This window comes from Rhinichthys klamathensis, unplaced genomic scaffold (assembly GCF_029890125.1).
Source record: "Rhinichthys klamathensis goyatoka isolate OS25496 unplaced genomic scaffold, OSU_Roscu_1.1 h1tg000079l_1, whole genome shotgun sequence".
In the NCBI taxonomy this organism is placed as follows: Eukaryota; Metazoa; Chordata; class Actinopteri; order Cypriniformes; family Leuciscidae; genus Rhinichthys; species Rhinichthys klamathensis.
In genome coordinates this window covers 3,936,657-3,960,491 of record NW_026606621.1, presented here as the reverse complement: position 1 = coordinate 3,960,491, position 23,835 = coordinate 3,936,657, and the positions used below count along the sequence as shown (strand labels likewise).

The following is a 23,835-nucleotide window of genomic DNA, read 5'->3' as shown; positions in this document are numbered from 1 at the left end:
ATGGAGGCAGATCCGAATGCCAGTTTGCAGTTCGTTGTGGAGGGTATTTAGTCCCTCTGAGACATACGTCATGAAAAGAACAGATGTTGATTTGAGGGGGAGGGGAGGTTGACATTTTTTATTAAAGATTACGAGAGCATATGATTTTTAAAAAATATATATAATTATGTGCAAGGATAAATAATTTATAATAAGCACTCCGACATTCTGCAAAAAAATAAGAATTGTCCATTTTGATTTAATGGTGACTTTATACAACATTAGTAAATTATGTAAAGGTGTTATTTCATGTTATAGTATTAACTAATGTGAACAAATAAAACCTTCTTATGAAGTGTTAGTTTAATTAATTGAGTGATTTTAACAAACTCTCTCAAAATCAGTTTTTTTTTGCTTGGGCCAGCCTGGAACACTGCATCAATGACACCCTGAAAAACACCATAGCAACACACAGTCTGATTTGTGTCAGTCACGTGACTTTAGAGAGTTACTTTTTAGGTGTTTTATTATTACTTTTATTTTGACATTTTAGAACTTGAGAGCTGTAGTCACTATATGAACCAACATTCTATAGAAAGATCTGCAGTAGAAGTAAAGATCCTCTTTTCACAAAATTCTCCTCTTGCTAAACCTTAGTACCAAGATTTTAGTGCAAATCTGCTGGGTTAACTAAATTACTTTGTTATCTCTTGAAATATTTTTTAGTTTTAGACCTCGTTCTGCGTCTAAGAGAGACAAATCATCTGCCTTTGGCACTTAGGCAAAACAATAACGGTGTGTGACAATCTCTGCCCACACGTGATGATGATGATGCTGTGTGCGGGGGATCAGAGAACGTCAAATGTGTCAGACGACACAGAGATAAATGTGTGTTATGCTGCTGTCTTGCCTTGTAAGAAGACAAGCAGGAAAGAGGGTCTCGTAGCAGGCCATCAACTCATGTACGATGAAGGCCTATAGCAAGCCAGTCCTCAGACAAGCTGCTGTCTCATCTCCCATTATTGTGACATGAAAAGAGTCTTGACCATTTACAATGGGTGTAGTGATCAACAGACAAGAAGATAGCATCCCAGTTTATAGCAGCATTGTGAAACGATCTTGTTGAATTAACACAAACAGCTCATATCCACTGTTATTTCTATTTTGCAAACTTCTTTCCCCTTGTCAAATAGTCACATGATACAGTGAGATACAGAGATACACATGATTTTGTTCCATAGTCACAGTATTGTGCAGTTTATCATGAGCAACATTCTGTAAGAGAGCAACTGCAAGTGAACTGTTCTCAGATCAGCACTTTAGAACTTCTACAAGTGTTCTAGTCTAGTGGTTTATGAATCCACTTTTATAAATGTTGTGAATGTTAAAAATCTAACACTCGCTTCATGTTTTCATATATTGGGCTATAATCAATCATGAATGCAACATAAACTCATTGTTAGACGATAATTGCAAAGTGAAATGTTCAAGGTGCAGTTGGTACAGTATGCTCATTTTTATAGGGTTTTCATGGTCACGCTCAATGCATACTGTATGATCAAGAAACAATTAGGGGGACATATGTAATTGTTGTTTCTAACAAAACAATGCTCCTTTTAAAAGGGGCTATGAAATAAAATACTTTATTGTCAAGCAAGCAATTAATTCATAGCAATGGGAGTGTACATGAGATCAGATCAGGTTTGTGTAGTCTATCAGGCACGGGTTCTCAACTCTGGCCCTGGAGATCTACTATCATGCAGAGTTTATCTCCAATCCTAATCAAACACACCTTAACAAGCTGATCAGGATCTTCAGGATAACTAGAAAGCTACAGGGAGGCGAGTATGATCAGATTTGGAGCTAAACTCTGCAGGACAGTGGACCTCGAGGTCCAGAGTTGGGAATGCTCAAAAGACATTGTGTTATCTAGACACAAGCTGTGAAAGCAGATTTTATTATGATTCCATCACTGTGTGTTGTGTAAAACTGTGCAGTCCATTGTTTGCTCTGTGCTGTGCTGGATTTAGCTTGGATATGTGTACAAAAGGGGGAGTTAAGCCTGGAGGGTTGAACCAAAGGCTCGGTTTTAAACAAACCTTCTCGTCAGTTTCCTCCAGCATGTGGCTTGCGGCACAAGGCTGCCAATAAATACTATTTTTTGGCATCCCTTTTAGAACTTGCAGAACATAGTCATCTACAGCTGCTATTGTTGTACTGCTGTTTTCATATATTTATATGCTACAGAGAGTAGTGATAGATTTGATAGACTTTTAATGTCACATTACAGAAAAAAATTATATTAAATGTAAATTCTTGATTTTAGTAACCAGGATTACAGTATCAAGGGAAATCAAATTAACCACTATTATTTTTCCATAATCGTGCAGCCCTAGTCCAAATGGACTTCCAAATGTGAAGTGACCAACTACAGAAGGGGTTCTTGACTCTGGCCTTCGAAGTGATCTAATCAAACACATTTGAACAGGCTAATCAAGTTCTTCAGCATTACTAGAAAACTATAGGCAGGTGGGTTTGATAAGGGTTGGAGATAAACTCTGCAGGAAAGTGGAGCTAGAGGACCAGATTTGAGAACCGCCAATGTCTGGCATGGAAAAAAATCCATTAAAATAAAGCCACAGCAGTATGAATGTTGTATTAAAACTTTAAAAGGACTGAAAATCTAGTTTAAAAAAAAAAGTTTGACTTCCGGTTATGGAGTGGTACTGAGAGTCTTCTCAGTACCACTCCATAACCGGAAGTCACACTTTTAACGACCCTCAAGCGTGTTAACGACCCTCCTATATTGTTTGAGTAATAATCCTTTAAACTCACTTAAAACTTGATCAGATCTTTAGTTAACTAATACACAAAAGACCAACAACGGAAATGGCACCGAAAAAACAGAACAAAATGCAAGAAAAAACGAATAATAAAGCGCAAGAGATATCGCAAGATTCTGATCACGCGGACGAACTGAGAGAGATAGAGGAGGACGACGACAGTGAACCTACGAAAACAGTGTTGAATCCCAGCAATGCAGATGTTTTACAAGCCATTAAAGAAATGGACAAACGAGTTACAAGTAAAATCGACGGTGTTATGTCAGCAATCAAAGAAGTGAAGGAGCGAGTGAAAGAGGCCGAGGAACGCATTTCCGGAGCGGAGGATGAAATCGTTCAACTCCGAACTCACGCGGGCTCGCTTGAGTTACAAGTTAAAAAACTGACAGACAAAGTCGATGACATGGAAAACAGAAACAGGAACAACCTAAGGTTGGTGGGTTTGCTGGAAAAAGAAGAAGGAAACGACGCGTGTGCTATTTTAGAGGCCTGGATTCCAAAAATATTGGAAATGGACTCGAACACATCTTTAGTCATAGAGCGCGCGCATAGAGTGGGTCCACAACGAAACCTAGGTGATCAGAGCACAAGACGAGATGTCAGTACATCATCATCAAGAACACTAATAATGAAGTTCTTGAACTTCAGACAAAAAGAACAGGTGCTGAGAGCGGCCAGGTCCAAGGGGATGGTACATACAAGGAACACACTCTTCGTTTTCATCCAGATGTTTCTGCTGAAGTTCACAGGAAGCAGAGAGCTTATGATGGTGTGAGACAGAGGCTACGAGAGAGAGGAATCAGTAAACACAGGATTATCTACCCTGCTCGTCTACTTGTTACACACCAGGAGAAATCAAGGGTGTTTGACACACCGACTGCAGTGGAAAGCTACATTGAAGAACTAGACAAAGAGTAAAGGTGGGCTCAGTTCAGCTGGAGTTGGACTATTACAGTCTGGAAAGTAGGTTGCTTTAAAATAATTAAGATTATTATATTCCACAAATAACGTTATCCTCTTTTTGTGGTGAGGACTGAATAAATAGTAATGCGCTTGATTTTGACTGTAATTAAGCATATTCAGCTGTTATTGTTCTATGGAGGTGTGAAAATATGTGTTTATACTTTAAAATAAGTGAGAATAATTTTACAAACAGGGTTGTGATATTAAATAGATATAGGCTAAGTACCTGATAGTCACGGTTGTGTGGACCAATCAACGCCATATAAGGAGTGTAAGGGGTGGGGGTTTAAAGGCAGTAGCATGGATGCTACTGGGGAAAACGGGGATGTTGTTGAATGTATAACAACAATAGATGTTTTGTTCAGGGTTTTTTTTATTTGTATTTTTTGCTTCTCAGTATTTAAGGTATGTGTATCTATAAAAGGGTTTATGCCTCCTAATAGGAAATGTAAGGGATTGTGGGGGAGACAGAGGTTGTAAAATCTTTAACCTGGAATTGTAGAGGACTGGGTAACTTAAAAAAAAATTAAGCAGGTAATGGACAGGATCAAACAATTACAGGCGCAAGTACTTTTTCTTCAGGAAACCCACATGGTAAAAAGTGAGACAATTAGGATTCGTCTGAGATGGCAAGGCAAGTTTTTGCTGCCTGTCACACTTCTAATGCAAGAGGAGTAATGACTTTAATTCATAAATCAGTCCCAATACAGGTTCAGAAGGTAACTAAAGATCCACTAGGAAGATATATTATGCCACACTGTACCATTTTTACAGAAAAGATTAATTTAATTAATGTATATGGTCCAAATGATGACATCAAATTTTTTAATGATTTGCTTTTGCTAACTGCTAGTTTGCCGGGACACAATCTTATCGCAGGAGATATGAATTGTGTACTAGATCCTTCTAAAGATCTATCCACAGGGATTGATAAAACGCATAATAAATCTAGGAAGTTGATACAGGAATTTATGAAAGACCTTAATTTATCAGATGTTTGGAGGGATCTTAACCCATCAGCTGTATCATATTCATGTTACTCTGGTATGCATCAGACATACTCCCGTATTGATTATTTTCTTATATCGGCACAACTGCTTAACCAAATAACAGATTGTATGTATCACAGCATAGTCATCTCTGATCATGCAGCAGTATCCCTATCATACAAAATTAATAAAGAACCCCCCTAGATGGCGCTTTCAGATAGGATGGCTTCGGGATCCAGAGTTTATAGAATATGTGAATAAACAAATTGATCTGTATTTTGAAATGAATCAATCTGAAACATCTGCTGGTATTAGATGGGAAGCATTCAAAGCTTTTATTCGAGGACATATCGTTTGTTTTTGCAGTTCAAAAGCCAGGAGGTCTAGACAGGAAATGAAACAATTAGAAGATCAGATAAAAAAATTAGAAAATGATATTTTTCAGAAAGCTACAGATACAGTAGAAGCAAACGAAAAACTATTATCACTCGGGTTCCGATATAATGAATTATCTGCAAGTAGAGCAGATTCAAAAGTTTTGAGGTTGAAACAAAATTTTTATGAATATGGAGATAAAACTGGACGGTTACTTGCATGGCAAATCCGACAACAACAAACAGAACGTACCATCACAGAAATTGAGAGTTCAACAGGAACTATAGTTGACCCTATAGAGATCAATGAAGCATTTAGAAATTATTATAAAAAACTCTATAGTTCAGAGTGCTCATTAAATTTGGATACACAGACACAATTTTTAGATAGTCTAAATATACCACAGATTTCAATTGAAGGAAAACACAAATTGGATGAAGACCTCACATCACAAGAAATTGGAGAAGCCATTGATTCTATGAAACCAGGAAAAGCTGCGGGCTTCCTATAGAAATTTATAAGAAGTTTAAAAACAAGTTATTAACCCCCTTTTTGGAAATGATAGTAGAGGCCTATCATCAAGGCCTTCTTCCTACATCAATGAGAGGAGCTTTAATCACATTATTACCAAAACCAGGAAAATCAAACACAAAGTGTGAAAATATGCGGCCAATGAGGCAGACAGTATATTATTTTGATGTATTCTAAGTATAATTAATGCTATGTCGATTAGAACTGAATCATACATGTACTTTATTCTTATGAAAAATACCCGAGATGGCTTAAAGAACACAGAAAAACCATGTACTGTTGCAGTCGTGTGTTTATTGTCTTCATATTTAATAAGTCTAAGCATTTCCATCTTTTTATTCAGCTTACAGTGATAGGGATATCCTGGAACGTCATATAAGTCGCAATACTTCTGTGAGGCATATTTGGACTTTCTGCGCGAGGGCACCCTCCAGCTTTTTGTATGAATTAAACATACATAACATTTCTAATGATTTATAGTTATAGGCCGCCTGCATTTTTCCCCCAAAAATAAGTTTTCTGTAAACTTCTGTAAATTATTATTATTATTATTATTATTTTATGTAGCCTTTCAAGTAGGCACAACAAATTTAAAAAATATATACACGTGTTCTTTTTTTTTAAAAGATTGAATTTGATTCATTTTCATCAAAACTCACAATTTGATTTCCTGATGGTACTGAACCATGACTTCTGTGTACCGTTACAACCCTAATAAATACTGCTTACTTTCTGCTAAGTATCTTTATAAAATGTGATATTACCCACATTGTATCAGCTTGGTAAAATGTAAATCTAGCCAAGCAAATAATTAACTTGTGATTTCAAGTTTCAACTTTTAACTTGTGATTTCAAGTTTCAATTTCAACAGCTCTTCCCTTTTCTGTCCACGATGCAACACAATGGCTTGAGGCTGTCTGAACTGGACACGCCAAAGTGACGTTCCAAATCCATCTGGCCTCTTAACGGAAGTAGGACAAACAAACATGTAGTGCAGCAGAAACAGAACGGGCACCTGTTCACTGTCGGCAACTCCGCACAACGTGACGCATCCGGTTTGGCCCGGCGGTGGAAAAGCGGCTATTGATTATAACAGGTACTATTTGCTTTCGATGCGCCACACACACAGTGTTATATTTGAATTGGTTTAAAAGTGTACCTGTGACTTTGAGCTCTGTGGTCCGTCTCACAACTCTGCTGCCATATTTAAGTTCACATGTGTAATTTCCTCCATCATCTTCCTGCACCTCGGGGATCCACAGACTGGTGGTGTTGATGATTATGGAGCTCCTCCAGTCTTGCCTCTGACATTCCTGTGGAAACAAATAAAAATAACTGAATCTTCACATATCTGTGGAGTTCTTCGTCTATCCAACTGTCAGACTACCTCATTTCAAACCCATTGGAACACTGGAACAATATTTCCATTGAAATCAGATGGTTTAAGGCAGTGTATCTCAAACCTGTCATGGGACAGGTTTGCACATTTTGCATGTCTCCATCATCGATCACACCCATTTCTCAATATGCGTTCTTGTCTGTAGTTATGTTCTTGTGGACTTGGGGCTGTCCAAGTACTGTTCCAATTCAAAGTTCACATTTAGCCAAGTCCAGTTCAAACACCCGGATGTGTTCTTGATCCGCCCCTATTGAGGATGCATCGAGAGGTGACTTGTGCGGACTTGAGACAGCCAGGTATCCCAGAATCCATCTCGCACTAACCAGCACGTGGAATTTAAAAACACTACTGTTTTTGTGTCACGAAATGTCGTTTTAAGAGTTTTCCTGGCAAGAAAGTAGTTGTTTAAAGCTCAAATCTGTGGTTTATTTATAAACATAGCACCTACTTGAAAATTTGATCTGATGTTTTTCGGAGTTGTGAGATCCAGTCGATCCCTAAGCACTCATTACCCCCGTCTAGAACAGCCTTACCTCATCTAGTCCTTCTGATGTTTGCCGCTATGTCTCAGTAGTGGTCAGACACGATATACAAGATATAATTTGTCTTGTGTATATCTAACAGGCGATCTTTGGTCTCATGAGTCTATAATTTGTTCCCTGGCAAATCGTTTTGCTTTATTTCTTATTGTATAGCTTCTTATACCTTTTACTTATACTTTTATAATGGTTATTATTGATCATTAAAACGAATCGGTTACCTAACGTAACCTCGGTTCTCTCTAGAAGAGGGAACGAGTATTGCGTAAGCTAGCTTACGCTGCGGGAAAGATTCATCTTTGCTGAGATATTGAAGCCAAAAAATTATTTCATAATTTTGTATCCATACACAACGCAGTTCCTCTGCGGCAGACCTAGAGCGGGCTAGCTAGCAGCTCATTGGTTCGCTCAGAGAGAACTGCTTAAGCCTATGGGAGAGCGGGGCTGAACCCGCTTCCAATGAGAGGCGCCCGCGCGCTCATTGCGTCATGACCCGCCAGAATGGGCGTGGCCATGGTGTATATAAGGCGCTCTCCCAGGCTTATATGTTGATTTATTTCAGCGTGAAGCGAAACGCTAGTAGCGCAAGCACGGCCGGGAACGCAATACTCGTTCCCTCTTCTAGAGAGAACCGAGGTTACGTTAGGTAACCGATTCGTTCTCTTACGAGAGGTTCTCTCGTATTGCGTAAGCTAGCTTACGCTGCGGGAACACCTGGCCAACGCCGTGCGCGCTACGAATCCACTCATGAAAAACCCAGGGATATACCGGGGGAATTTCTTAACGTGGAGTGAATGTACAAAGAGGCCGCAGAGCGGGCTCATGAAGTGTACACATAAGCATGTATGGGGCCAGCAGAGCGGGCACATGAAGTGTATAAGCATTACAGGAGAGCACAAGGGGCGAACCGGTTGTGAGGGACCTCCAGAAATGCAGCTTCTTAGAGAGCTGTTCGTCAGACAGCTAGTAATTTTGCCTGCAAGGCGGGAACTTCCAAGTTATAAAACCTGACAAAAGTGGACGGGGAGGCCCATCCCGCGGCCACACAAATGTCATGAATGGAAATTCCACAGGACCATGCCCACGATGAGGCCATGCCTCTAGTGGAGTGCGCCCTGATGCCCAGAGGGCAGGGCAGGCATTTAGATGCGTAAGCAGAGGCGATAGCGTCCACTATCCATCTAGACAGTGTCTGTTTTGAGGCGGCCAGACCCTTGGTGCGCCCCCCAAACGACACGAAAAGCTGCTCAGCGCGTCTGAACGCGGCAGCGCGCGTAGTGTACAATCTCAGAGCCCGCACCGGACAAAGGAGATTGGCATCGCGCTCACTATCGGATGAAGGCAGAGCCGATAGGGAGATAATCTGAGCCCTGAACGGGGTACCAATCGCCTTCGGGACATAGCCATGCCTAGGTTTGAGAATGACAATCGAATCATTCGGTCCAAACTCAAGACACGCGGCGCTGGATGAGAGCGCGTGAAGATCCCCAACGCGTTTAACTGAGGACAGAGCCGTCAGGAAAACGGTTTTGAGCGAGAGGTATTTCAGATCCACAGACTCGAGCGGTTCGAACGGGGGTGCTTTCATAGCTTCAAGGACTATAGAAAGATCCCAAACCGGAACCGACGGGGGCCGCGGAGGGTTCATCCTCTTAGCTCCCCTGAGGAAGCGGATGACTAACTCGTCTTTGCCCAATGACTGAGCGCGTCGGGGTTCCGCGAACGCCGCGACGGCTGCCACATAAACCTTGAGAGTGGAGGGGGACCTGCCCTTGTCCAGCATCTCTTGAAGGAAAACAAGCAAAGACGGCACCTCGCACGACCGTGGGTCCAGCTGTTTGTCGGTGCACCATTTTGAGAACACAGACCATTTAGACGCATAGAGCCTTCTCGTGGAAGGTGCTCTAGCCTGTATGACAGTGTTTCTTACTCCCTCTGGCAAATCAAAGAAAAGTCGTTGGTCACCCATGCATGCAGCGCCCAGCGCTGTGGATGGGGGTGCCAGATCGTGCCGCGAGCTTGAGAGAGGAGATCTGCTCTGACTGGGATGGGCCACGGGGCTGTCTGTGACAGCTGCGTGAGCTCCGGAACCCAATTCTGACTCTCCCAACGCGGGGCTATGAGGAGCACCGAGTGGCGTGTGTCCCTGATCCTCTGAATTACCTGTGGTAACAGAGCGATCGGAGGGAATGCATAGAGCGGGCGGCGAGGCCATTCCTGGGCTAGCGCGTCCTCGCTCTTCGAGAAATATATTGGGCAGTGAGCGTTCTCTTCTGACGCGAAGAGGTCTACTTCTGCTCTGCCGAATAGTCGCCACAGTAACTGGACCGTCTGTGAGTTCAGGGACCATTCTCCTGTGGAGATGAGGTTCCTGGACAGTATGTCTGGACCGTCGTTCAGATGGCCCGGCACGTGCGTCGCTCTGAGCGAGAGCAGGCGGCTCTGAGACCAAACTAGAATGCGGTGCGTCAGTCGACAGAGATTTCTGGATCTGACACCGCCCTGACGGTTGAGATAGGAGACCACGGCCATATTGTCCGAACGGATCAGGACGTGGTGTCCCTGGATGCGCGGGAGAAAGTGCGAGAGCGCGTTCTCGACCGCCAGCATTTCCAGACAGTTTATATGTAATGGGCTTTCCTGAATCGACCAGTGGCCGAAGGCCGGTGAGCCCTCGCAGACTGCACCCCAACCCGTGTTGGATGCATCTGTCGAGATGACTTTTCGGCAGGAAAAGGTCCCCATCGTGACGCCTAGACGAAACCATTCTGCTACTGTCCATGGCTGCAGCGCCGTGAGACACGTTTGCGTAACCCTGATCAGCTGGCGACCCGTGTTCCACGCGCGGTGGGGTACACGGCTGTTCAACCAGAACTGAAGCGGGCGCATGTGCAGAAGGCCCAGCTGAAGTACAGCGGAGGCTGAGGCCATGTAACCCAGCATCCTCTGAAAAGTTTTCAGAGGCCTGCGGGTGCCCATCTGGAACGAGGCGGCTAGACGCTGAACACTGCGCGCGCGCTGTGTAGACAGGCGAGCCGTCATCGTGACCGAGTCCAAATCTATTCCTAGGAAGGAAATCGATTGACTGGGATGAAGGGAGCTCTTTGTCCAGTTGACAGAGAGGCCCAGCGTTTCCAAATGGTCGAGGAGAACTGCGCGGTGCGACAGAAGCTCCGTCTGTGATTGGGCCAAAATCAGCCAGTCGTCCAGATAATTCAGAATGCGCAGCCCCTGGCTTCGCAGGGGGGCGAGCGCCGTATCCATGCACTTCGTGAATGTACGGGGCGCCAGAGATAAGCCGAACGGGAGAACGGCGTATTGATAAACAAGACCCTCGAAGGCGAAACGTAAGAATGGCCTGTGACGGGGATTTATCTGGATCTGAAAATAGGCGTCTTTCAGGTCTAGAGATATGAACCAGTCCCCTTGGCGCACCTGCGCGAGGAGTTTCCTGGTAGTGAGCATCTTGAACGGTCTCTTCATGAGCGCTTTGTTCAAAGACCTGAGATCTAAGATCGGTCTGAGGCCGCCGTCTTTCTTGGGAACCAGAAAATAACGGCCGTAAAACCCCGACTCGGTCATAGATGGCGGGACTCTCTCTATCGCGCCCTTTTGCAACAGCGTCGCAATTTCTGAGCGGAGCGTGCCGGCGGCCAGCGGGCTGACAGAAGATTCGAGCTGCGCGCGCGCACGAGGCGGGCGGCGGCGAAACTGTAGCAGGTAGCCGTTCTTTATAATGCTTAACACCCACGGGGAAATGCCTGGAATGGCTTCCCACGCTTTGGAGCATGCGGCTAGTGGCCGAATGGCTGTATTGCCCTGATTGCTGCACATAGCGGGCTGGACACAGTGTGTGGGCGCGCTTTGAATGTGTGTGGCAACGGGATTTGCACTCAGAGAGGAGTCTATGGGCCGTGACACAGAGCGAGCAGAGAGGGGACACGTGCACGAGCTCGTGGGCGTGTTTATGTTCTCTGATATTAGAGCGGGCTGTGCCCGTTTCATGTGATGGGGCTCTGATAGAGACACGGGATATGTTATGCTTGTGTGTATGGGTGAACACATGATTGTGGGCACATTTTCTACACAACTGGCAAAATTTCTCTTTTTGAGATTTCTCTGGGTAGCCGTAAAAACGGCTTTTTGTCGCTCGCAAGCGGGCTGGGACACCGGCTTGTTTGTGGCGGTCAACACTACAGCAGTCGGCGAAATAACGGGGACTGGCAGAGGGCGAAGCTTTGACGGCGGTCCGGCCGCGGCGGGAGAGCACCGTCGTTTTCTTGACATTGTTAGGCAGACTTCTGATGATCAGGCTTCAGCGTGATCTTGGGTCGCGGGCCACGGGGGGGCGGCGGTCTGCGGCGGCTGTCAGAGCGAGAGCGAGGGCGAGGGCGGCCGCTCTGACTGCGCTGAGTTGTTTGAGTCTGCGGAGGGGGGCGCTGTGATGGGGCTCTGGCAGAGGGCTCGTGAGAGCGGCCCGCTGAAGAGCTAGCGCGGCGGGGTAGAAACAAGTTCATCGCCTGAGAAGCTTTCTGTACTTCAGAAAAGCGATCGACAATTCCCGTGACGGCAGATCCAAACAGGCCCGTCGGGGAGAGGGGCGCGTTGAGAAACGCGGCGCGCTCAGAATCTCCCATGTCGGCGAGCGTGAGCCATAAGTGTCTCTCAGCAACACAAAGGCTGGCCATGCATTTTCCCAGAGCTTGTGCGGCGGCTTTAGTGGCGCGAAGGGCGAGATCCGTAGCACTTCTCAAATCCGTGACGGCGGGGGGGGGTTTTCTACCGCCTTCGGCCCATTCACGGAGAATATCGCTCTGTAACACTTGGAGGACAGACATAGAGTGAAGCGCAGCGGCGGCCTGACCGGCGGCGGCGTAAGCGCGAGCATGAAAGCTCGAGGTCGCTCTGCAAGCCTTCGAAGGAAGCGTGGGTGAAGAACGCCATCTAGCGGAGGGCGGGCAGAGGTGTGTGGCGACCAAGTCCTCGACGGGCGGCATGGCTGCATAGCCTTTCTCGGCGGCTCCGTCCACCGAGCGCAGCGAGGCGGATACATCGGAGCGATTTCTAGCCGAGAGCGGTGCATTCCAGGATTTTGTCAGCTCTGCGTGAAGTTTAGGCAGGAATGGAGCGGCCCGGGTGCACGCGGGGGTCGAGCGCCGATGAAAAAAGCTACCGTCCATTCGGTTCGGGGCCTGCTCGGGTGGAGGAGACCACTCGAGACCGAGGCGTTCGACGGCCTGTGAGAGGAGGCGCATCAGCTCCTCTTCTATCCCGGCGCGGGTCCCCGTCGACTCTCTCGCGGATCCGAGAGATGACCAGTCTTCACTGTCAGAAGCGAGCAGTGAACAGGAGTCCTTCTCCTCCGCGGCGTCATCGGAAACAACAGAGCGGCCACTCGGCGGCAACTGAATGTCCGGCAGGGGCGGGGAGGGAGAGCGGGAAGCGGGAGGCGGCGGCGGCGGCCCGCATGTTTCCGCTGGGGGCTCCGGCGGCCTTTGAGAGCGGCGTTTCTTTTTACGCGGCGAGAGAATAGGCGGCGCGGGAGCGGTTTTCACTGCCAGAAGTCGTGCCCGCAGGGACGATAACGGCAGGCTTTCACAGAGGTCGCATCCTCCATCAGCGAGGGCGAGTTCTGCATGCTCGAGTCCCAAGCAGAGAGCGCAGATGACATGGCGGTCTCCGTCCTCGAGACGAGCGCGGCAAGAGCCGCAGGAAAAACGAGACATCTTTAAAAAGACGCTCGGCTCTTTTAGAAATAGAGAAAGGATACAATCGTCGGATGGCCTAGCTTGCTGGGCGGCTGAAGGTGGCGAAGACGGCCGGCTTCTTCAGGGTCCTTGAGCTCGCTAGAGGATGCCTTCTTCGACGGCGATGGCTTTTCTCAGGAACAGCAGAAGCGTGCAGCTTGCTGAAGATGAAATGAATCAACATATAAGCCTGGGAGAGCGCCTTATATACACCATGGCCACGCCCATTCTGGCGGGTCATGACGCAATGAGCGCGCGGGCGCCTCTCATTGGAAGCGGGTTCAGCCCCGCTCTCCCATAGGCTTAAGCAGTTCTCTCTGAGCGAACCAATGAGCTGCTAGCTAGCCCGCTCTAGGTCTGCCGCAGAGGAACTGCGTTGTGTATGGATACAAAATTATGAAATAATTTTTTGGCTTCAATATCTCAGCAAAGATGAATCTTTCCCGCAGCGTAAGCTAGCTTACGCAATACGAGAGAACCTCTCGTAAGAGAACTGACATTTATCAAAAAGACATAGGGTTGTGTTTTATGTCATATTTCATTTTTCTACAGTGAATATAATCAGAGTACATATGCACATTGTCAGTGTAACACACTCAACAGACTGGTAAGTGTATCAAAGAAATCCAAATGCTTTATTAACAAAGTTCACTAAACAGAAAGGGAATGAAAGCTGGTAGCAGAGTGATGATGAGAGGATCCAAACAGTAGGTATACTTCAGGTAGGAGAGATTCCAGGAGGAATTAGTCTGAGCGTCTAACGACAAGACCAGACAGTGTCTGTGTGTGTGTGTGTGTGTGTGTGTGTGTGTGTGTGTGTGTGTGTGTGTGTGTGTGTGTGTGTGTGTGTGTGTGTGTGTGTGTGTGTGTGTGTGTGTGTGTGTGTGTGTGTGTGTGTGTGTGTGGAGTCCTTTTCACTGGTGCTCGGGTGATGAGGTGATGGGTGACTGACAGCTGATAATGATTACTGAATGCGTATAGGTGATCGATATTTTTAAAATGAAACCGATAAGTGGCATAGTGATGTATTATAACATATTTCTTTTTATTGTTGCCTAAAATAAACATAACGAGATAACTGGAGTATCCAGAGCAAGCTGAGTGACGCTATCAAGAACGTGGCGGGGTTACATTTGCAGAATTACCGGACTTGTGTCCTCCCTTCCTCCGGAGTTCGTTCTTCTGAGTCAAACTCTGCATGTCTGAACTACCAAGGGCGTATGTCCGAAGTTTGCATACTTGGTATTGAGAAACGCCCCAAATATTGTACTCCGTATTAATGAGCTGATGATTTGAACCAGGTGCGTTAGTATGGGATTAATATCCTGCCATGATTCAAAACTGAAAATAAAGTTCTGAAAGGTTGAAACTAAGTGTTCGAAAACTCAAAATCTTACCAAAAAAAGTTTTGCAAGATCGAAAAATAAGATTAAAAAAATAAAAAATATCTCTGCAAACATTGTTGTTTTTGAGATTTCCTTCTTCAGAACTGCAACATTTTTTTTACGATGTTGCGCAAACAATTTTTCAGAGTTTCAAATTTGTCATTGTTCTCCCACTGTATTAGTTTGTTTTCCAGGTTTGAAACCTTGTAAATGGTGATCTGAAAACTGGTGTGCGAATGTGTAAAAAAAAGTTTTGAAACTCTGAAAACAGACTTTTGCAGCCTTGCAAAGTGGAAAAAAAATGAAATCTTTGCAAACATAATTTTGTTTTTAAGTTTTCCTTCTTCGGAAGTGCAACACTCTTTTTTATGGTGTTGTGCAATCATTTTTTCAGAGTTTCGAATTTGTCACTGTTCTCCCAGTGTATAGTTTGTTTTCCAGATTTGAAACCTTGTAAATGGTGATCTGAAAACTGGTGTGCGAATAGGTGAAAAAAAGTTTTGAAACTCTGAAAACTGAGGTTCGAAAGGGCGAAACTTATTACATTACATTACATTACATGTGCACTCCTATTGCAGACTATTTTTTCAGAGCTGAGTTTACAACACCCACTTTGCAGAGATACGCCCACACAGTTGCGAGCTTGCGACTCACGTGATTTGTGGCAGCGTTGTCACACAGCTCTGCTCTGAAACTCTGAAACTCAGACTGAGCGAAAATGAAGCTTCGCAACCTCGCAACTTAAAAAAAAAAAGCCTGGAGGGAGGGCCTTCTGCTCTTGGCCAATGCTTTGCTGTCTGCTGACGTACAGTCCAATCACAAGTCGTATTTACTGGAAAGGTGGGATTGACCGACTGCTCCGCCAATGACGAATGGGGAGAATGAGCGTACGGCGAGTGACGTCATCGACCAGGAAGCTATAAATATCCCCTGAGTACACAATACGCCAGCTTTTAGTTACTTCAGCAGCTCTGTGTGTGTCTGAATCTGTCGATTGTGTTTGTCTGTTTTGACAGGAGTTTTCACTATATATATTTTATATAAAAAAAACAATATGAGCGAGCAGTATAAGAAGTGTGTTCCCCCCTGTACTCGGTACATCACGGGTGGGGATTCACACGAGCTATGTGTGGCTTGTTTGGGAGTGCAGCAATGCCCAGTCGGCTCTCGAGGGAGTCGATTGTCAGCATTGCAAGCGTTTTCCCTTGAGAACTCTGCGCTCGCGGTGATCGCTCTTCGAGGAGAATATTTTGCTGCGAGCTCCCCGAGGCTCGGGTCCTGCTTCTGTTGAGGCAGAGCAGCGGCGCTTGTCTTGGGGCTCGCAGATGGATCTCGCTGGCGACGTTGAGACGGGCTCCGCCCTATCTCAGCTATCTCCGCCGAGATCTAGTGCCTCTCACCCGGCTCTGGAAGCACGCGCTGCGGCGGTTACTTCTGCCCGGGTGGAGGCACATGATGATGTTGAATTGAGATTTTCCAGTTCTGAGGAGCTGGATGTCGAAAGTTTTGCATCAGAGAAAACTGTTATCTCGGGCTGTTGAAAAGCTGACCTTAGTATCGAGTGGCCAGCTGATAGACAGGTTTCTAGAATTAAAAGCAATCTAGATGATAGATTTCTGTCTGCACGACCTCAACCTTCTCGCCGGTGCTTACCGTTCTTCCCAGATCTTCATGCTGAGGTTTCAAAGACCTGGGTTAGACCGGTTTCAAGCAGAATTTACATAAATCTGCTGGTTATGTGACGATACTGTAGGCGGAGGAGACGCCTGGAGCTATCTCTCTCCTGCTTCATCGTCTTCACTTAAAGCACCGGCTCTTCCACCAAAAAAAAAAAATATATATATATATACCTCTGTGCTGGTGGGGAAGGCTTACTCGGTGGCTTGGCAGGCGGCTGCATGTTTGCATACGATGACTTTTATGCAGGCTTTTCAGGCCGACCTGCTCAAAGGAAAATCTGAGGGGGGTCCCCGCCGAGAGAGACTTGCGTTCACCTCCCTTAAGGGTGCCCTGTCTCTCCCGGCGCCCTCAGGGGCCCGTCCTACTAACCCTGCCGAAACAGGGCGTAGAAGGGTCTGGCGAGTGCTTTCCCGAGGGACGCTCGCCGCCTCTAAGGAGGGTTCTAGTGTGTTCAGACCAGTCGTTCCCTGCTGGTGCGCCGTTACAGGGCACTGTGTCTGTCACACAGAATGTTCAACCAGAGCAAAGTCTTTCGTCGAGTTCGTCTTCCAAAAGAGCACAGCAGAAGCGGAGTGTCACGTCTCGTGCCCCCCTGCAGAGAAACTGGAGGGACGAGGCAGGGCGCTCTCCGGCGCGGCCTTCTCGGGGCAGGACTGATCTGAGGACAGTCATTGTCGCCAGAAAGGCCGCGTCGAAAAAGTCCTGACGGGCTGAACGTCAGGACTCTGAGGGTGGTCCCCATCGGGAAAAACTTGAGTTCACCGCACAAAAACACGGTGCCCTGTCTTTCTCGATGCCCTCAGGGGTCTGTTCTACTAACCCTGCCTATACAGGGCGTAGAGAGACTCGGCGAGCGATTTCCCGAGGGACGCTCGCCCCCTCCAAGGAGGGTTGTGGAGTGCTCAGACCAGCTGTTTCCTGCCAGTATGTTACAGGGCGCTGTGTCTGTCACTCGGGATGTTCATCCAGAGGCCAGCCTCGAGAGGCTGGTTCCCTTAGTAGAGTTCCTGGCGGAATGGGTCCCCCACCCAGCAGGGAGTTAGGATACTACTTCATCGGAAAAAAAAAATCCTGACGTGCTGAACGTCAGGACTCTGAGGGTGGTCCCTATCGTGAAAGACCTGAGTTCACTGCACAAGAACACGGTGCCCTGTCTTTTCCGATGCCCTCAGGGGTCTGCTCTACTAACCCTGCCTTCACAGGGCGTAGAGAGACTCGGCGAGCGATTTCCCGAGGGACGCTCGCCCCCTCCGAGGAGGGTTGTGGAGTGCCCAGACCAGCTGTTCCCTGCCAGTACGTTACAGGGCGCTGTGTCTGTCACTGGGGATGTTCAAATCAGATCCGAGGACTGGTTTGTCATGATAGATCTAAAGGACGTTTACTTCCATGTATCTATCCTCCCTCAACACAGGAAGTTCCTGAGGTTCGCTTTCGGGGGCGAAGCGTACCAATATCGGGTTCTTCCGTTCGGCCTAGCACTGTCACCCCGAACATTCACGAAGTGTATGGATGCTGCTATAGCCCCGCTGATGTTACAGGGCATCCGCTTTCTGTACTATATAGACGATTGCTTGATTCTAGCTCAATCGGAACAACAGGCGGTTCGGCACCGAGATGTCGTTCTTGCTCATATCAAGTGACTGGGGCTGAGGCTCAACGCCAAAAAGAGTGTTCTTTCTCCATTACAGAGAACCACTTTTCTAGGTGTAGTGTGGGATTCAACGACGAGGTAGGCACGATTGTCACCTGCTCGTATTGCTTTGATTCTCGCTGCAGTAGATCAGGTCAAGCTAGGCCAGTCATCCACTGTAAAACAGTTCCAGAGACTGTTAGGTCTCATGGCAGCTGCGTCCAACGTGATACCTCTTGGCCTCTTGCACATGAGACTGTTACAGTGGTGGCTCAGGACCAAGGGATTCTCCCCGAGGGGAAATCCGCTTCGCATGATCGTGAGTTCGCGACGGTGTCATCACGCCCTGATCATGTGGAAAGATCCTTGGTTTCTGTCCCAAGGCCCTGTGTTAGGAGCTCCTTGTCGTCGCGTTATGCTAATGACAGATGCCTCTCTCACGGGTTGGGGGGCGATCATGGATGGTCGCCTGGCTCAGGGTCTGTGGGAGGACCATCATCGTCTGTGGCACTTAAACTGCCTAGAGATGTTGGCGGTGTTTCAGGCTCTGAAACACTTCCTCCCAGACCTAAGGGGCCACCATGTTCTTGTCCGGACAGACAACACATCGGTGGTTTCTTATATCAACCATCAGGGGGGTTTGCGTTCTCGCCCGCTTTACAAACTGGCACGTCAGATCCTTCTATGGTCCCAGGGGAAAATTCTTTCTCTGAGAGCTATTTATCTCCCGGGGTATTTAAATCAGGGGGCAGACATCCTGTCAAGACAGGGGCCGAGGCCCGGGGAATGGAGTCTTCACCCCGAGGTGGTGGAACTCCTATGGAAACATTTCAGTCTTGCCGAGGTAGACCTATTTGCTTCTCGAGAAACATCACACTGCCCGCTGTGGTTCTCTCTCAGCCATCCAGCCCCGCTGGGGTTGGATGCGATGGTACATCCGTGGCCGAGGTCACGCTTGTACACTTTTCCCCCGATCGCTCTGCTCCCAGGAGTTCTGGAGAGGGTTCGCCGGGACGGGCTCAGTCTCCTGCTAATAGCCCCGTTCTGGTCGGCCCGGGTATGGTTTGCGGACCTAGTGTCTCTCCTCGACGGCTCTCCCCTAGAGATACCGATCAGGAGAGATCTGCTCTCTCAGGCGAGTGGGTCGATCCTTCACCCCCGTCTAGAGCTATGGAGGCTGTGGGCTTGGCCTCTGAGGGGGCCCAGCTCATAGATTCTGGTCTCTCGGCTGAGGTCGTTGAGACCATCCTCCGATCCAGAGCTCCCTCCACGAGGAAGTTATATGCCGCGAGGTGGAAACTTTTCAACTCTTGGTGTGGAGAGCGCCAGCAGGACCCAGTTAACTGCCCGGTTGGTACAGTGCTGGATTTCCTGCAGGACCGTCTCTCCACAGGGTTATCCCACTCCACACTGAAGGTGTATGTGGCGGCCTTAGCTGCTTACCACACCCCTTCAAGTGGAGGTTCCCTCGGGAAACACCCACTTATGTCTCGCTTCCTTCGTGGCACCTTGAGGCTGAGGCCTGCAGTTCGCACGAGGGTACCAGCTTGGGATCTGGCCATCATCTTAGAAGGTCTCTCCCTTGCTCCTTTCGAGCCCATCGAGGAAGTTTCGGAAAAGTTTCTTACTCTAAAGACTATCCTTCTTCTCGCTATCTCATCTCTAAAAAGAATTGGAGATATTCAAGCACTTTCGGTGGCTCCCTCGTGCCTGGAATTTGCTCCTGGTTGGTTAAGGCCTTTCTCTTTCCGAGACCAGGTTATGTTCCTAAGGTTCCAACTGTTTCAGTTAGACCTATAGTTCTGCAGGTTTTCTGTCCTCCGCCTTTTCTGACGTCAGACCAGGAGAAAATTAATTTGCTGTGCCCAGTTTGGGTTTTGATGCTTACGTCCACAGAGCTGCCCTGTGGAGGAGATCGGAACAACTGTTCGTCTGTTTGGGTCACCTAAGAAAGGGTGTCCTGCATCTAGAAAAAGGATGAGCAAGTGGGTGGTCGAGGCCATCCCACTTGCTTATGGTTCGGCCCAACAGCCTTCACCTTTGGCTGTAAGGACTCATTCCACCCGGAGTATGGCTGCTTCTACAGCTCTTCTTTCAGGAGCTTCTCTTCAGGACGTTTGTGATGCGGCAGGCTGGTCCTCACCGCACACTTTCGTTAGATTTTATTCCCTCGATCTTAGCTCCACTCCCGGGGCTCAGGTTCTCTCGTCGGTTTGTGTCTCCTAATGACACACGACGGGGATTTGGTCGTATGGGGATGTGGGTATTGCGTTCCCACTGCGATTACACGCAGCGGTAGTCCCTGAAGGGGAACGTCCCGGGTTACGTATGTAACCCTAGTTCCCCGAAGGGACGGACGCTGCGTGTCCTGCCATACTCCCCTTGGGTCGCTGCTTCAGTAACTTTTAAGCTGGCGTATTGTGTACTCAGGGGATATTTATAGCTTCCTGGTCGATGACGTCACTCGCAGTACGCTCATTCTCTCCATTGACTGATTTCATTCATGCTTCAGACGCGTCACGCTGAGGGCGTTCCCACTGCGATTACACGCAGCGTCCGTCCCTTCGGGGAACTAGGGTTACATACGTAACCCGGGACGTTTTCAGAGTTTCAAAACTTTTTTTTACACATTCGCACACCAGTTTTCAGATCACCATTTACAAGGTTTCAAACCTGGAAAACAAACTAATACAGTGGGAGAACAATGACAAATTTGAAACTCTGAAAAATTGTTTGCGCAACATCGTAAAAAAATGTTGCAGTTCTGAAGAAGGAAATCTCAAAAACAACAATGTTTGCAGAGATATTTTTAATTTTTTTACATTTTGCAAGCTTGCAAATCTTATTTTTCGATCTTGCAAAACTTTTTTTTGTAAGATTTTGAGTTTTCAAACACTTACTTTCAACCTTTCAGAACTTTATTTTCAGTTTTGAATCATGGCAGGATATTAATCCCATACCCGTTAGATGAGGGAGACATACAAAATGTGCAGGTTTGAGAAGCAGTGGTTTTAAGATTTGGGGATTCAACAGCATTGTTATCATCCTATCATTTCCCTTTGATTTCAGGGAAGAGCTGCACGATTCTGGATAAATTGAGATTTTTTGTTTCAAACCGAGATCACGATTCTCCCATGATTCTGAACAGACAACTAAACAACATAGCATGTAATTTACTAGAGGTTCTGACAGAATGTTAATTGCTGTATTCTATTTAAAATGTTTAATTGATCTGAATTGATTATATTTAAAAAACGGTTTGAATTAATGATTCAATGGGCCCTATCTTGCACCCAGTGCAATTGACTTTGTATACCGATGCATGTATCATTCCTATTTTGCACCCGACGCACAGCAGACTTTTCCCTCCACAAACGCACATCAGTAAATTAGGGAATGAACTTGTGCTCCCGGGCTTCAGCGAAAAGAGGAGGCGTGTTCCAGCGCAAACGTTCCTGGTGCTGTTGCTTCCAGAAAACAATTACGGCACTGACCAGGAAAAACCTAGTCTAAAGTCAGTGGCGCGTTATTCAGATGTTATTTTAAGGGTGCATGCTTGGCCATAATCTAGCGTGTGCACAACGCGCATACACTTTGCTTCTCTCATCTACACAGACGCAACAGTTCTCATTTTTGCAAATCATACATTATTACAAGGAAAAATATTAACACACGAGGGAAATCACCGTGGTGTCCATGAAGATGTTATACGCCTGTTTAACCGAAGCTAATTTGGGTGGGTTTTTCCCATGATCCCCATACAATGTCACTTCTCTGTCTTTTACGGCCCTGACGAGAACGTCGGTCTCCTCGGCTGTGAACCACTCCTGGTGTGTGCCTGGCAAATCCACCATTATAATAGCAATCCGCCATGGAACAAACACGCCTGCTCTTAAAGGGAATGTGAGAAGACGCTCTGATTGGTTTATTGCACGTTACCCCCAAACAACACCTATGAGTAATGTAGCTACTTCATACCAACCCAATTTTGATTTGCGTTGGGCGCAAGACTCATTTATCCCACCGGTATAATAGCAAGAGCTCCCGAGATCCGCCCACAAATTTACTTGCGTTTCACGTTTGATACTTGCGTTTCAGATCGTTAAAATAGGGCCCAATGACTCACTCATAAAAACTTAACTTGTTGCATTATTGGATTCATTTTTGAACGAATCACTTGAATAAACGATTCAATGACACATTCATTTTTATTTTATTTTTGTGGTGTAACGATGCATTAATCGTGCAGCTCTATTTCAGGGGTAGAGACAGAAACAAAACATTTATTTTCCTAGTCATTTTCCAAAACTCATGGTCACCTCATGCTGTGCGAGTTCTAACTCTGTACCTTGTTCCAGGTCATGATAGGCTGCTTGTAGGGGGCGAGATAGTCATCAATGTCAGGGCAGGTAATCATTTTGCTCTTGGTGATCTCGGCCCTCTCCTGGTAACGTATTCGACTGCTAAAGCAGAGTCCCTCTTCACTCTCCTCAACCGTCAGTGACATGGACACCTTCATACAGTACGTTGAGTTTCTGTGAAGACAAACCATTCAATTGGTCATGACATGAAAAATCTTTATAAGAGGTCACTGTAGTATGAAAATACTGTACATTTTAGAGTTCAATATTCCTCATCTCTGAGCATTTGTTGAAAATCAAGCTGGCAAAATGACTATTTTTCTACTTCCACCATATTGTGACATCACACTGTAGTAGACATTTGCATCAGACCCTTATAACATTATACCTCAAGGAACATTTTAAAATAATAATATTTCATATTTATTCAAAAAGTTCTTTACACATTACACAAAATTTTACACATTCATTTTTAGTAGACACGACAGCCATCGGCACTGATCCTCAACAAACTCGTCTCCATACCCGTGTGATGACTCCGACTTCCAACCAGATGGAACTGGATTAATATTCTGAATGTTCTGATCCAATCTGACTTCTGACCTGTAATGCTGCCTGGATCATAATCATACACTGTTTGTTCGTTGGCCAGAGGAGAACTGGCCCCCGACTGAGCCTGGGTTCTCCCAAGGTTTTTTTCTCCATTCTGTCACTGATGGAGATTTGGTTCCTTGCCACTGTCACCTTGGCTTTTGGCTTGCTTAGTTGGGGACATTTAATATTCAACAATATTATTGATCTGCCTTACTTAATACAATATTTGATACAATCTGTACTGTAAAAAGCGCTATATAAATAAAGGTGACTTGACTAGACCCCCTCTTTGAGGATGTTTCTTTTTTTTTTTACGTTCTTTTATTCATGAATCATGACCATTTCTTATTAGATGTTCTTCACTATAGTTCGTTTGAACATGGCGTAAAATAACAATGCATGTCCTCTGGGCTTCTGTACATTTGGAAACATTACATGTCATGAATGTGAACATAAAGCTCAGATACTAGAAATCTCTAGCTTTTTCCACACATTTTTTGAATCGCCTACTGCACTGATTTTCTTTTTGTCTGTGCGATATCAGAAGCACAGGGCTTGGCCACAGTAGTAATTACTTGTACATTAGATAGGAACAGTTTAATAATTATTAACCACCCCACTGCTCCATTCTTGTCTTTTTCCATTATCCCATAATGACACCCAGCTGAATTAATTGAGAGTTGTGTTGTGCTATTCTGTTATTAAAAAATCTGATAACTCATGTCATAATGTTCAAAGGGAATCAATTAATGATGAGAAATACAGAGGATCTGAAAAATTAAAATACATCTGCATGCAAATATAAACCAACGCCGTATTC

At 46.1% G+C, this 23,835-nt stretch overlaps 1 protein-coding gene across 1 annotated transcript in view; it reads right to left on the bottom strand.

Moving 5' to 3' along the window:
• il1rapl2 (interleukin 1 receptor accessory protein-like 2) overlaps window positions 1-23,835 on the bottom strand; it is a 524,364-nt gene that overhangs the window by 123,187 nt on the left and 377,342 nt on the right. The window contains exons 4-5 of the mRNA XM_056251238.1: window positions 22,409-22,595; window positions 6,840-6,993 (exon numbers count right to left, since the gene is read on the bottom strand). Of these exons, the coding sequence (XP_056107213.1) occupies window positions 6,840-6,993; window positions 22,409-22,595 (341 nt within the window). The remainder of the gene's footprint in view (window positions 1-6,839; window positions 6,994-22,408; window positions 22,596-23,835) is intronic.